Consider the following 12,908-nt stretch of genomic DNA (forward strand, 5'->3'; position numbering starts at 1 on the left):
CCATATGCTGCCATATAACGGAGAGATTTCGATATAAAATATATCATCCCATAAATAAACTTCCGATAATTCCTTCCAAAACACATTCAATATACGATCGTGCGGAAAAAGGGTGTTTATTTCTATCGAGAAGGATGCGCGTTCGTTGCTACGGAAGATGTAAAATATCGCGCGCCGATAAAATATCCGTATATGAAAGGTACCTTCGGAGGACCACGATTCTATGCGACTGCTCGATCCATCTGCCACTTTTTCGGGGAAACTCGCCGAGCGCTGTATTTGACGCGAATGATTTAAACGTAAAGTTAACAGAGCAGAATTTACGATCACGCAACATCCTATCCATATGGTCGATCAATCTTTAACCGTGTTCATTTCTCCTTCCTAAAATTTATAATCGACACGAAGAGGCAGATCGTCGGGGCGATACTTCTCGATCGATCCAGTTGTTGTGCTTGCGTATGCAAAGTATGAAAAATTTTGCATTTTTCATATTCCAAAAATTTACGCTTTGAAAATAGTGATCTCTCATGGCTCTAAATTTTACCATCATGGGAACGCGCGTAATATATTAAACTTATTAAAATATTTATTAAAATATTGATGCCACGTAGCGTGCATTAAATATAAAGACTAAACGCGAAATCGCTAAATCTTAAACTTGACAACAAAACATTATTATTCCCTTGTTTCAACCGCGGGAACACTGCAAGGTATTGATACAGATAATTTTCCGATCGTGCAACTCGCACATAACGATTTCACATTATGAAGAAAATCCAGCAGGTGCACAATGGTGAACAATTTGACTCATTGAAAAGTAAGATACTCTCTTCTCCGGACAGGAACAGAGAGGACGCGATGGAAATGCTGCCAGCACATTCGAGCTCGTGCAATCTTGACGGCGAGAGTTAATGCATATCCTATGAATGACATATTCATTTGTCTAAAATAAGCCGGCACGCGTGATGGCGCACACGAGTCGCGGCCCATCCTTCTTTGCTCGTTATTTTCTTTGCTAACGCGTCCGCACGTTTCGCCATTTCCGCGCAGTTGCATCATTTAATATTCTATATAAACATCACGTACATGTACATACACATATATATATATATATATATATACATAAAGGGGAAAATGCAGCCGCCGGCGCGCGAGTAATGCGTAACGTTAATTACCACATCAAAGAGAAGAAAGCGTTTAATTACGATGCAATATTTTGTTTTGACAAATGTTTTTCACTTGACTCTAAATTGTGTACACTTGCTCTATAAACGGACCTGTAAACAGATATCGTAAAGAAGATCGCTCCAATATTCACGATTGCATCCACGAGTGCATCACGAGCGCGAAACCGTCTGTGTGTAACAATCGCCAAGTGTTCTCACTGCTTTTACGGATGAATAGGAAACGCGAAATGCGTGCACTTTTATGTGCAATGCGCGGGCGTTTTGATTCCTTTGCGAGCAAGCATTTGCCGCGCGATTATTTAATTCCTTTATACTTCCGCGGCTCTGATAAAGTTTTTTTGCCGTCCGGTATAAAATCAAAAACGAGATAATATTGCAGTGCTGCCTTTTATTATTCAAGATGTAGCGATAATGAAATTGTGAGATAATTAAAAACACTCTCGTTAATATATCTGCTTTAAAAAAATGTTTACTTAAAAAAAGATTATATTTTACAAATAAACATTGTGTAAATATTTATTAAATATTATGCAGATAATATCAATTAACAAAGTGTATAATTTCCGTTCTTTGTGAGTAAAAATAAATGAAAATTATACAATTGTTATAAAATTATGGTACCATACCATAAATATATAAATAATAATGCACGTGGGATTGCTCGTACTTTTTTTTCTCCACGTTCTATGCATATTAATATGAACCTTAATAAAAATTTCCATGTCTAAACGGGAGACGCTTGGCCAATACCGACCAATTTCTTTCATGATATTTGCCGTCAGGAATTTCACCAAGTTATGCGACGGACGTAGTATTCCGCCAGATGTGTGCTACGAAAATATTCTTGAGAATGCGCAGACCTTGAAAGTACGCATAGTTTATAAAACTTGAGCGAACGCTAACGAGACGTTTCTATTGATTTCACGATCTTCTTTCTTCATCATTTTTCTTTGCTACAAAGCGTGTTGTTATAGCAAAAAAAAAAAGAAAACCGGATTATTCTCAATAAAAATTTGTTCATTATTCTTTCGTACTCGACTTGATTTTATACGAATATCTAAAAAAATAATTAAAATTTTATAAGCCGATTTAATAGTTAATGTATTAGTCAAACTATTGACATAATATTTTCTATTCCCAAGATTTCGATCATATTAGAAACTTAGATATATTTGTAGTAATGTAAGATTCGAAAAACATTTTATAAAATTTTCTATGAATTTGTGATGATATTATATTGTGAATATATTAAACAGAGAATATTTAATAGAAAATTAAATATACTTATATATATTTCTTGGTTGTTTCTATAATTCTTAAAATACTCAAAGGTTTGAAAAACTTGTTCTACAGAATAGGAAAGTATTTTAGGAAAGTATATACCGGAAGAAGATTGCACTCAGACTGAAACATTACATAAATGTTCATAAAAAAATTAATATTTTATATTCATAGTTTGCACTCTTATGGGGACATGAGGAAAGTAGATGCGAGTCAAATAGACGAGGATGAAACATTACAATAATGCCAAAAGTTGTAGCGATGTGCATTATTGCGATACCAGTGCAGCAGCACTCCCTTGGGCGGCATATTCGCTGTTGCAATAATGTATGATGACACGCCTTTGAACATCGAAACGAGCCTTTGAAATTTACCGTGCAAATTCCTACATTTCGCGCCGCATTATTGCAAATGTCGAATATCGTTCCCGCCGGAGCGTCGCATTACAGAAATGCAGTAACATATTGTAACAATCTAAGAACAGATGAATTCACGCACATGATATATGCATATGATTATCTCACTTCGTAAAATTAAAAATATAATACTTTTGTATTTTTCATTAAAAATCATTTATTTTATAAAATCAATAATAATTTATTTTATAAAATAATTTATTTTATAAAATTAATAAAAAATCCAAGAAAATATCGTATATTTTGTAATAAAACTTATCTTAGAAGAATGATATATTGAAGGTAATTTGCATGCTTGATCAAAAAGCCGGAAATACTATAGCGCTTGTTTTCATCTCATATATCCTTGCCTTTTATTTATTTCAATGCAGCTAATATTTTAATTTGCTTATGTTATAATAAATTCCAGAAATTAATGACATAAACTTGTATAAAAAAGAAAAGTTTGCGTTTAAATATATTCCTTTTATTCTCTTAACAAATTCCGCCTGTATATGGTTGCATTAGACGACGGATTCTTTCGAAAGAAATAGTATAAGGCTTGTTTATCTCTTACTCAAAGAGTAGTACTTTCTATAGAATGCAACTTAGTGTTATTAAATATTCATGCTTTTGAAGTGCACTGCAACTCATTCATAACAATAAACTTTACAAATATATTTTCCGCTTTAGCTTAATCCCACTGTCTATTAGCATTCACATGTCACAATGCCTCTGTTAAAAATAAATATATTTTTACACTGTATTTATCTATATATTTTTATCTTTTAATCCATTCATATTCATTTTCATGTATTATATAAGAAAGGAAGAGAAAGACATTTTTCAATATTATAATTTGTTTTACTATTATTAGTTACTAATGAGACTGTCGAAAATTATTATTTATTTCTATTTCTATAATGCTAGAGAAATATATCCTTCCACTAAAACTATCATAAAATTCTGTTTATGAAGAATAACATCAATGCGAATTTATATGAACTATAAAGATTTTTTGGGATAAACTATATTGCATCAAACATTATTAACTAATTTTATGGAAGTTTCTTTTTTAATATAGCATAAAACTGTATTTTTATCAAACTTATTATTCTGTCAAAATTCTGCTATTCTGTAACACTTTCTTTTTTTTAATATTGGACTAACTCAAAACGTTTATTTTACACAAATATAATCAATCTTTTAAATTAACGAATATAATCAATCTTCTAAATCAAGAACAATTATTTCGCGTGAATAAGTAAACGATAGTTTTTGAGAATATGATGTAATAATTTTTAACAGAGATTCTATACGTTCTATATAAGATATTTTCATACAATTCATAATGCGATTTCTCCAGAGAAACTATGATGTATTGGTTTACTCGACGTAAAGTCATTTATGTAGAACGTAAATCGCAAGAATCGTTCACGTATATTTCCCCGCTTCTGACGTCATAATCCAAGATGGTTGGCTTAGGTATTGCCGACCCTTAATCTTATAACTCGAACAACAACGAGATCGGAGGATTCAAAGTTATAATGGTGGTGAAGCTAAATGGCAGTAAATGACTATTTCGCCAATATAAAATAAGAGCAATAGTCTAACTAATAAAATTAATCTTAACTGAAATGATCTGACAAGATCACGATTTTAACATAATTTCAAAAGAATAAAGAAAGTTTCTCTTGTACGTTAATTATATATGTTTTATATATTATTTATCCTATTATAAGTAAAATATTTTAAATCAATTTTTCTGATTTTTTTTTTAATATACAAATCTTTTTAAATAAAAATTAGTATTTTTTTGATAAAAGTATTAAAGCTGACATTATATGAAAAAAGTAATTAATAAACTATAATATAAGCTTCAAAAATTGTTATTTGAACATAAAATATTTAATTTATTATGAAAAGCGAGAAATATGCATCTCTTTCATTGTTTGTCACAATAGGCTTGTTTATCCGATGTCGCAAATGAGTGGACAAATATTACGATCCATTGACAAATAGCAGTTTGCGAGTTATGTACATATTTACAGGTTTGGTTGTAAATGCAAGCAAGAGAGAGCATATTAACATATTATCGGTCGCTCGCAAATTACTACGACTGAAATTTTTCAAGCGGTGGTAAGTAAGATTGATGGAAGTTTAATAACGCATCAGAGCGACGTTAATCGAAAGTGCTATAAAAAACGACGATAAATAAGGCATTTAATCATAGCGTAATAATAATTACTTTATTAAATTTTATCGCTCATTTTATCATTTATTAATTTTTAATTATTATTATAATTAAATTAATTTTTAAATTGTTTTCGTAACAATGCCTCAAAGAGCTACAAAATTAATCAATCTCTTGATGATAATCTTGTTTTATTGATATAATAAAGCTGGCCTAAAAATATATATATGTATAAATTTAACTGAAATAACAAATAATATTTAAATAAATGATTTTATATATATTTTCCCGGAAAGAAATTAATATAAATAAAGCAATGATTGAGGCTTGTCTCGCATGAATGTCAGCCAACTATAACGAGATTAACAGCTATGCTGATATAGAATATCAAACATAAACGGCCGTATCAATTGGCGGAAATTTAGCAATATTGGGGAACATTGTATGCACACGAGATGTTAGTCGTGTTGGCGTATCCCTTGTCTGTCGGTTTTGATTGAAATAACAACAACAACAACAACATTTCTCTTTTTAGACGCACATCGCTCTCGCACTTGCGTATGCTTACAATCGAGCATGTCCAAATATTGGATCTCTGTATCAAATATACGACTGCAATTCACTATCACTCTCTCATCGAGTTGCGTTTTCGTTATCATCTGAAGGCATACGGCTCCTTAAAATATTTTACAAAATCGATCTCTGCGCGTAATTTTATGCAACCGCATACTTTTCGCATATTTTATTATCAGAATGGATAAATTTTTAAAATTATGGAAAAAGCGGAATCTGCATACTATGTACTATCAGCTACCTGATAAAAATTCATCTTTTTTGCTCTCGTCTGTTCATTTTCTCAATTTTTTTTTTCACTTTTTTATCTTTTTTCATCATTTTAAATAAATATATCTTTTAGTACCTGAAAATCGTTGTTGTTTTTTTGAATTTGCGGATAAATTTAAAGTTTTTCCCCGACGTGCGCATTATATATACATATACATATATATATATATATATATATATATATATATATATATATATATTGAGCGTAACGCATGGACCTAATCTTTTGATCCTATAAGCACGGTTCAGCGTGAAATCCTTGGAAGCTGAAGAAGTTAGTTACACGGGACTAATGGAACGCAGTAGGAGCTCCAGATAATGGACGATGCTATAGCGTCGTAAATACGAGGTGCACTCCACTTACAAGAGCGTCTTGTTTTATTTCTGAATTTCCCAGCAGACTTATAGATCTCCTAATGAAAAAAGTAAACAAGAATATAAAGAAAATATACAAAGCCGCGAGAAAAAAATTATATAATGTAATGTACACACACACACACACACGCATATATGGAAATGTATGATGCCTTTGAAATTTGATTCTCTCCCAACTATTACATCTACATATTTTATTAAACATGGAAAATATAAACTCAAAATTATTGGGAATGAGATACCTTCATGAAATAGAAATAAACAATATTGATTATCTATTTACTCAAACGATAGATCATTTATCATTACAATCATACTATCATCAATATTATAAATATCGCAATCTCTTAATTGTTATAATAAAAGTCGATTTTAATTAATATTTCTAAATATATTTTATCTCAAGATTTTTTCAGTTAAATTTTACTCTATTAAAAAGAATTTACTTTCAAAAACGACATGTTAATTTTATAAATATTAAAAGCTTCCAAATCAAACTTTCAAAAGCACTTTTTCAGAAAAAGATTATCACTCACACCTACGACTTGTTATAAATTTTTAAACCGCATAAACTATTTTATTTCTTTGACGCGAGATCAATCCGTCGTTAACACGTCCTTTTGCGAACCTACAGAAGTCTAGGAAGTGAAGAAGAACCATGATGAAGACATCTTCATCGGTGAAATTCAGTCACCTTAAATCGAAGGCAAACGATGGTGAATTTCGAGAGTCTCGACTGGCAGCTCGCGATTTAATCGCGTAACAGTTTGCCCGACTTTTCTTTCCCCAGAAATAGATTTCCGACGTGTCGATTCTCCCTCGTTCCACCTCCATCACCACTACACTTTACCGGAGATACCCCACCACCGTTTTCCACTAACGGCGCGGAATTTATGGAGTTTCGAGCGCGACCGAGAGAGCCGCAGTTTTCTGGTCGTGATAAATGCATTCGCCATTGTGAAATGTATACACACGCGCCGCTTGCACGAGTCTGTGCATCCTGTACTTTCAATTTTGAATTGGCTGAAATACGGTGAGATTTGGCGGCCAACGGCACCCGGTGGTGATCCCCGCATGCAAACGACTACCGCGAGTATTCGCGCAATTCCGATCCATTGCATGAACAATGTCTACCGTAACGCGCAACTAAACGTAATTCATCGCGCACAGATTTTTCCTCGCACTATTTGCCGGTTTTCGATAAAACCACACACGACAAATTAATGGACCGACTTAAGGAATAACAAATTTTTATAATAATTTAATAAAAAAAGTATATTAAATGCTGGTATTGTTCAATATATGCACAATACGTTCACACACACTTATATATATTAATTATTATTATAGAAATTTTATTTTATCTTTTTCTTGAATTATAATAAGTTGATTGAATTAATTTATTAAATAAATTTAATATTTTTCATATTTCCAAAGTTCTATCAATGATTTTCACATTTTTATTAAAAATCAAAACAAATACAATAGCCTCTTCAAGCCTATTTATATATTTGTTTTAATTTTATAGGAGCGTTGTCATTATTATTAAAAATCAATTTTTAAAACATTGACTCCTTCTTATATCAAGTTTTCTCTTTCAAGCATAATATGAATTATTTTGAAACTAATAGAATTTAAAAATAGTTTCTACAGGCGTGCGTTTGCATTTTTATACAAAAAGAATTTCCTTTATTTTACTCTACTTCTCGTATATTCTAAATCCTTTCGCGTTTCAACGGTTTTTCATTAGGATATAAAAATTGCATTACATAACAGGACAAAAGCTTGTTTTCCATTATTTAAGTTCGAATTAACTCTTTTCTTTCTCTTTCTTGCCTCTCTCTGAATGAATAAAATATTTCATCACGAGATGTAACGATATTTCTACAAGACACGCAAATTTCCCGTAATATTCACAATTGTTTTTCTTTCTTTTTTTTTTGGTCAACCATTTCAGTAGCATTTTCGCAGTATTATGATTACATCATTGCAGAAAAGAAAGATTTTATAGGAACTATAAAAGGCAATTTTTATATCCCGCTGAGAAGTAGATTGCTAAGAAAACAAAATTTCACTTTGCTGGCGCGCCTATTGTGTCTCAATAAGCTTTCTGAATCTATTATTATGTTTTCCGTAATAACAAAGTTAAATATCTATTTTTCTTCTCTTTTTATCAAATATTCTACTTTCAAAAAAAAAATTTCTTAATATTTATCTTCATCAATTCAATTTATCCCTAATTTGCAATAAACTCTTAATTAACAAAAATATAAACTTATTGTTACCTCAATAATAGACATAGCAAAAAAATGGAATCTTCTTTGATGCTGGCAGAGTAAAAGTAAATATATGGATATTTACGAAGCTTGATACGCGCCGATACTCACGCAGAGTAACTCCATAACTCACCGTTTAAATATTAAAAACGTATCGCCGTATATTCACAAAAAAAATTCGCTTGATTGGCTTTTATTTTTCGTTTGTAGAGACGCACGTTTTTCCCGTCATCCTTTGACGTTTCCAGAAACGGACGCTACGCTTTTGTACGCTCCCGAGTTTTTTTCTCAAGAGACACTGACGGTTAGAAAGTTGGTCGGGAGATACTTCTTCATCGTGGGAGAACGGTTGTTTTTCGGTCTCTCGTCGGAAAAGCGAGCACCGAAAAATGGTGATGAGAAAGAGAGCCGTAGGGCGGGACACTTTTTGATCGCTGGCAAAGAATACGTGGATTTACGTCATGCGGTGGGAATAAAACTTCGACCTCGACGATCGCGCGGTCGCGCGAGCAAAAACCCATCATTGCGGCAACAATCACAACGGGACAAATTTTTCGTACTGTTGCGAGAAAAATGTCTTTTCTCATGAGGATGTATTTAACCTTTCCAGATTTACGCTAAAAATATTCTTCTCTCTCTCTCTCTCTCTCTCTCTCTCTCTCTGTCTCTGTCTCTTTCAAAAATATATTTAATTTTATATATTCTCTCGAGAAAAATAAAAAATATAATACAAAAATATAATATTGATAATTAATATAATAATTTATATACTAATTTATATAATAATTTAATATAATAATTAATATAATTAATATAATAATAATTAATATAATAATAATTAATATAAATTTTAAATTCAAGTATTTTATTATTTATTATACACTATATATAATATGAGCAAAAAATTATGAAACGTTGGCACAATAAGTTGGAATATCTAATCTCTCTAAAAATTCATATTTCTAAATAATCTTTTGTAATTTATCGAAATAACAAAATTGCACAAACAAATCAAGAGGAAAACCGTAAACTCGTTACAGTGTATCAGCGCTGCTATCAAACGTAAATGCTATTCGTCTGGAAATTCAATCAGTTTAAACTAAATAGCAGGTAGGTTCCGATGAATTTAAGTTAATGAAACGTTCCGACACTATCGGAAAATTTAATAGAGTGCATACGACCTCCTAAGGTTATTTCACAACTGGCGTTTGTTGTAAACGCATTTATTTTTCGCGTGACGTTGTGGATTTATTATTAAAGTCGATTGCGGTAGTTGACCGTTACAATTCCGATAATTGCTGATCAATTGTTCCAATTTCATTGGTTTTGCAGACTACTATAAACGTGACATTTCACATATTCGCTCGATCGTGTAAAATTTACACTTATTGTTAGCGCAAAACTCAATACTATAATAATATTAGATAATTTACTAGATGAATATTAGAAGATTTATTATCCTTATATAAGTATATATGTATACTTTTTTTATTATATAATTTTTATTATATAATATAAAATTTTAATATAATATAATTTTTATTATATAATAAAATATTATATGATAAATTTTTATTATATTTTGAAAATGTGTCTTTCTATAATTTAAGAAAATTGTGTTTGTATTTTTAAGATCTCAAAAATAAAAAGTTTACTTTTGTTTTTGATTGTCATTGAGATGTATTACTAATTTAAATTAGATATATATTTTTCTTCAACATTTTCTACAAAAATCAAAATTATCTACAAAAATAATCTTTTTCTACTTTCTTGTTCCAGATATACATACGAAAAAAAAAAACTAACATTTCCCCCAAAAACCAGCATTTTAAAGTCCATGGAATCTCGGAGCAAAAAATTACGGAAAATGGGAACTGCGGGAAATACTGAGATAGAAATAAAAATGTTCGAGAAGAAGAGCCGAGGTTTATCGGCCAGGTGTTGACTCCGCGTTTGTCGAAAGCAAAGAAAAAAGATTCGCTCTAACGAGAGCGGATCATGATACATTATTTAATCAGATGATGAATAGCGAACACTGAAGACGGGAAATATCTTAGCTAAGATGGAAGCCCACGTCGATCAAGCCGCAAACGCAACCGTAGAAAATCCAATCTTCATCGATGCACCGATCATTTTAACAGCAATCGTGCTCTGTCTCCTGATTCTCATCACTATCGTAGGTAAGTCTACTATTCTTCTTTCTCTTTATACAATGTTTTGTAAAAAAAAAAATTGCTTATAATTTTCAACAATAAATGTCTTGAAAATTATGTCTCAAATTAATATCGGCAACAAAACTTTTTATTTATTTACTCCTTTGATTGAATATTTGTTTTAACTTCTAACTATGCTTGTAATTAAACGGCTGCTTTATATTCTTATTAAGAAGAAAATATATATTATTTTTCAATCTAAATATATTTTTCAACGCTACTTAATATCCGTTACAGGAATTGGGAATAAGGAATTTTTTGCCATATAAATATTTAAAAGTGGTATAAATAAAATATCCGTATCGTATATACAAATATATTCATATCTGCATTCAGTTGCTTGCGTTTGCTATTGAATATTGATACTCGAATCGATATGTTAAAATTGAGAAGCATAGCTCGTATTTCAAAAGTAATATATAGCCCCGTCTTTCTAACGTTTTTACAAGCAAGTTCATAAAAAATTTACGACATACGTCACTTTAAGGCGAGAGAACCTTCAAGACTCCTTTCATATCCCGGAAACGAGCATCTTAAAGATTTTTTTATTAAACGCGGTTTTTTTAACACGCGCGATATTCACGACTGATTAACACAAGCTCCACAAGCTTTCAAAATAAATGCGGAAAATAAAAATAAAAATCGTAATTAAATAAATAATATGCTGTTAGTCGTTCTTCCGTACCGCAAATATTGTGTTACGCGATATTTTAATTTTATTTTTTTAATTCAATGAATGCCGCTCACTCTTCCGGCTAAAACACTTGCGTAACGTGAGACAATATTTTCCGCTAAATACTAGCACGAATCATACTATAAAATCATGCAACTTTTAATGCACGTTATTTTTAGATAATGTGAAAGGTCAGCTAAATGCATAATATTTTACCAAAATTAAGTAACAAGAAAAATGTAATAAGAGAGAATATATATATAATCATATAAATATCCTTCTTAATGCAACAAATTTTATATCTCTATAAAAATATAATAAGTATATAAATTGCTATCATTTAATCGATTTAATATATTATTTAACATTTGAAAAAGTTATCCAATTAATGGAATCTAATGTTTTATTTTACGAGAAATATATATATATATCATATATATTTAGCTTTTAATTTTTATATTATAAAAATTATTATCAAATAATATGTTTTAATAACTAAACAACTTTTTAATTAACAACTAATAGATGAATATCTTTGTTAAAGACTTCTGCATGAATAGATAATTTCGTCATTGCCGTTAAATCGATAATGAATCGGCTCAATCGAGCAGAAATTTAAAAAAAGAGAAAAAAATCGACGCGCCTTGATTCAAAGATAATCGAGTCAATTATTTATGCTCCCATTCGAACGTGCTCTCTTCCGGCGCTAATTAATGAAAATTACCGATCCGAATTCGACGGATCGTTCCTTTTTGTACATGCCAAACTTTCGATCTGACAGTAACTGCGACGCGCAATTGATCTCATCGCGTCCATTAATTGTTCTTCTCGTTGTAATTATATGCGAGCGACAAATAACTCTACCCTTTACCGTCGCCGGCACCGTCAATGATGGTTTCGCGAGGACGACCACCCGTCAGCCGACGAGAACAATGGCAAAGATTGCTTTGGAGAACTGACACGTTTCCAGGATGTATAATATATCACCGAGCGTTGACGATAATCGCGATATCAACCCGCGTGCTTTGCGTAAACAGAATTTTTCGCGAGGCAAGCGAACTGACATTTTGCTCCGCGACTTGTATAACTATACTATTTCCTTTTTGGCTCTCCTCTCGTGAATAATGGAGCGCGGATTTTAATACCAAAATTTCTAATCAATCATTATTAACGTTAAAGATATTTTAATCTGATCATAATACGTGATAAATGACACTTTCGCGAGCTTTACACGATATTCGTCAAGGAATCGATCATCGGCGATCGATGAGAAATTAATATTTCCATAATTCATATTACGTCCCAGAATTAAAGACAGGAAGTGAAGACATATAGAGTTGTTTCTTATAAAACAATTTTCGAATAAATCACTAAAAAACAAAATAAATTGCACAATTTAAATAATTAACAGAATACTGTTCCTTATTTAATCTAGTTTGTAATTTAAGAGTTAGATGGACAATTCTGT

At 31.1% G+C, this 12,908-nt stretch overlaps 1 protein-coding gene across 4 annotated transcripts in view; it reads left to right on the plus strand.

Moving 5' to 3' along the window:
* LOC126857302 (5-hydroxytryptamine receptor 2A-like) overlaps positions 1 to 12,908 on the plus strand; it is a 117,938-nt gene that overhangs the window by 88,841 nt on the left and 16,189 nt on the right. For all 4 annotated transcript variants that reach the window (XM_050606596.1, XM_050606595.1, XM_050606594.1 and 1 more), the window contains one exon: positions 10,334 to 10,734. In XM_050606596.1, coding sequence (XP_050462553.1) covers positions 10,617 to 10,734 — 118 coding nt within the window. In that variant the 5' untranslated portion in view covers positions 10,334 to 10,616. The remainder of the gene's footprint in view (positions 1 to 10,333; positions 10,735 to 12,908) is intronic.

Source organism: Cataglyphis hispanica, chromosome 21 (genome assembly GCF_021464435.1).
Source record: "Cataglyphis hispanica isolate Lineage 1 chromosome 21, ULB_Chis1_1.0, whole genome shotgun sequence".
NCBI lineage: Eukaryota > Metazoa > Arthropoda > Insecta > Hymenoptera > Formicidae > Cataglyphis > Cataglyphis hispanica.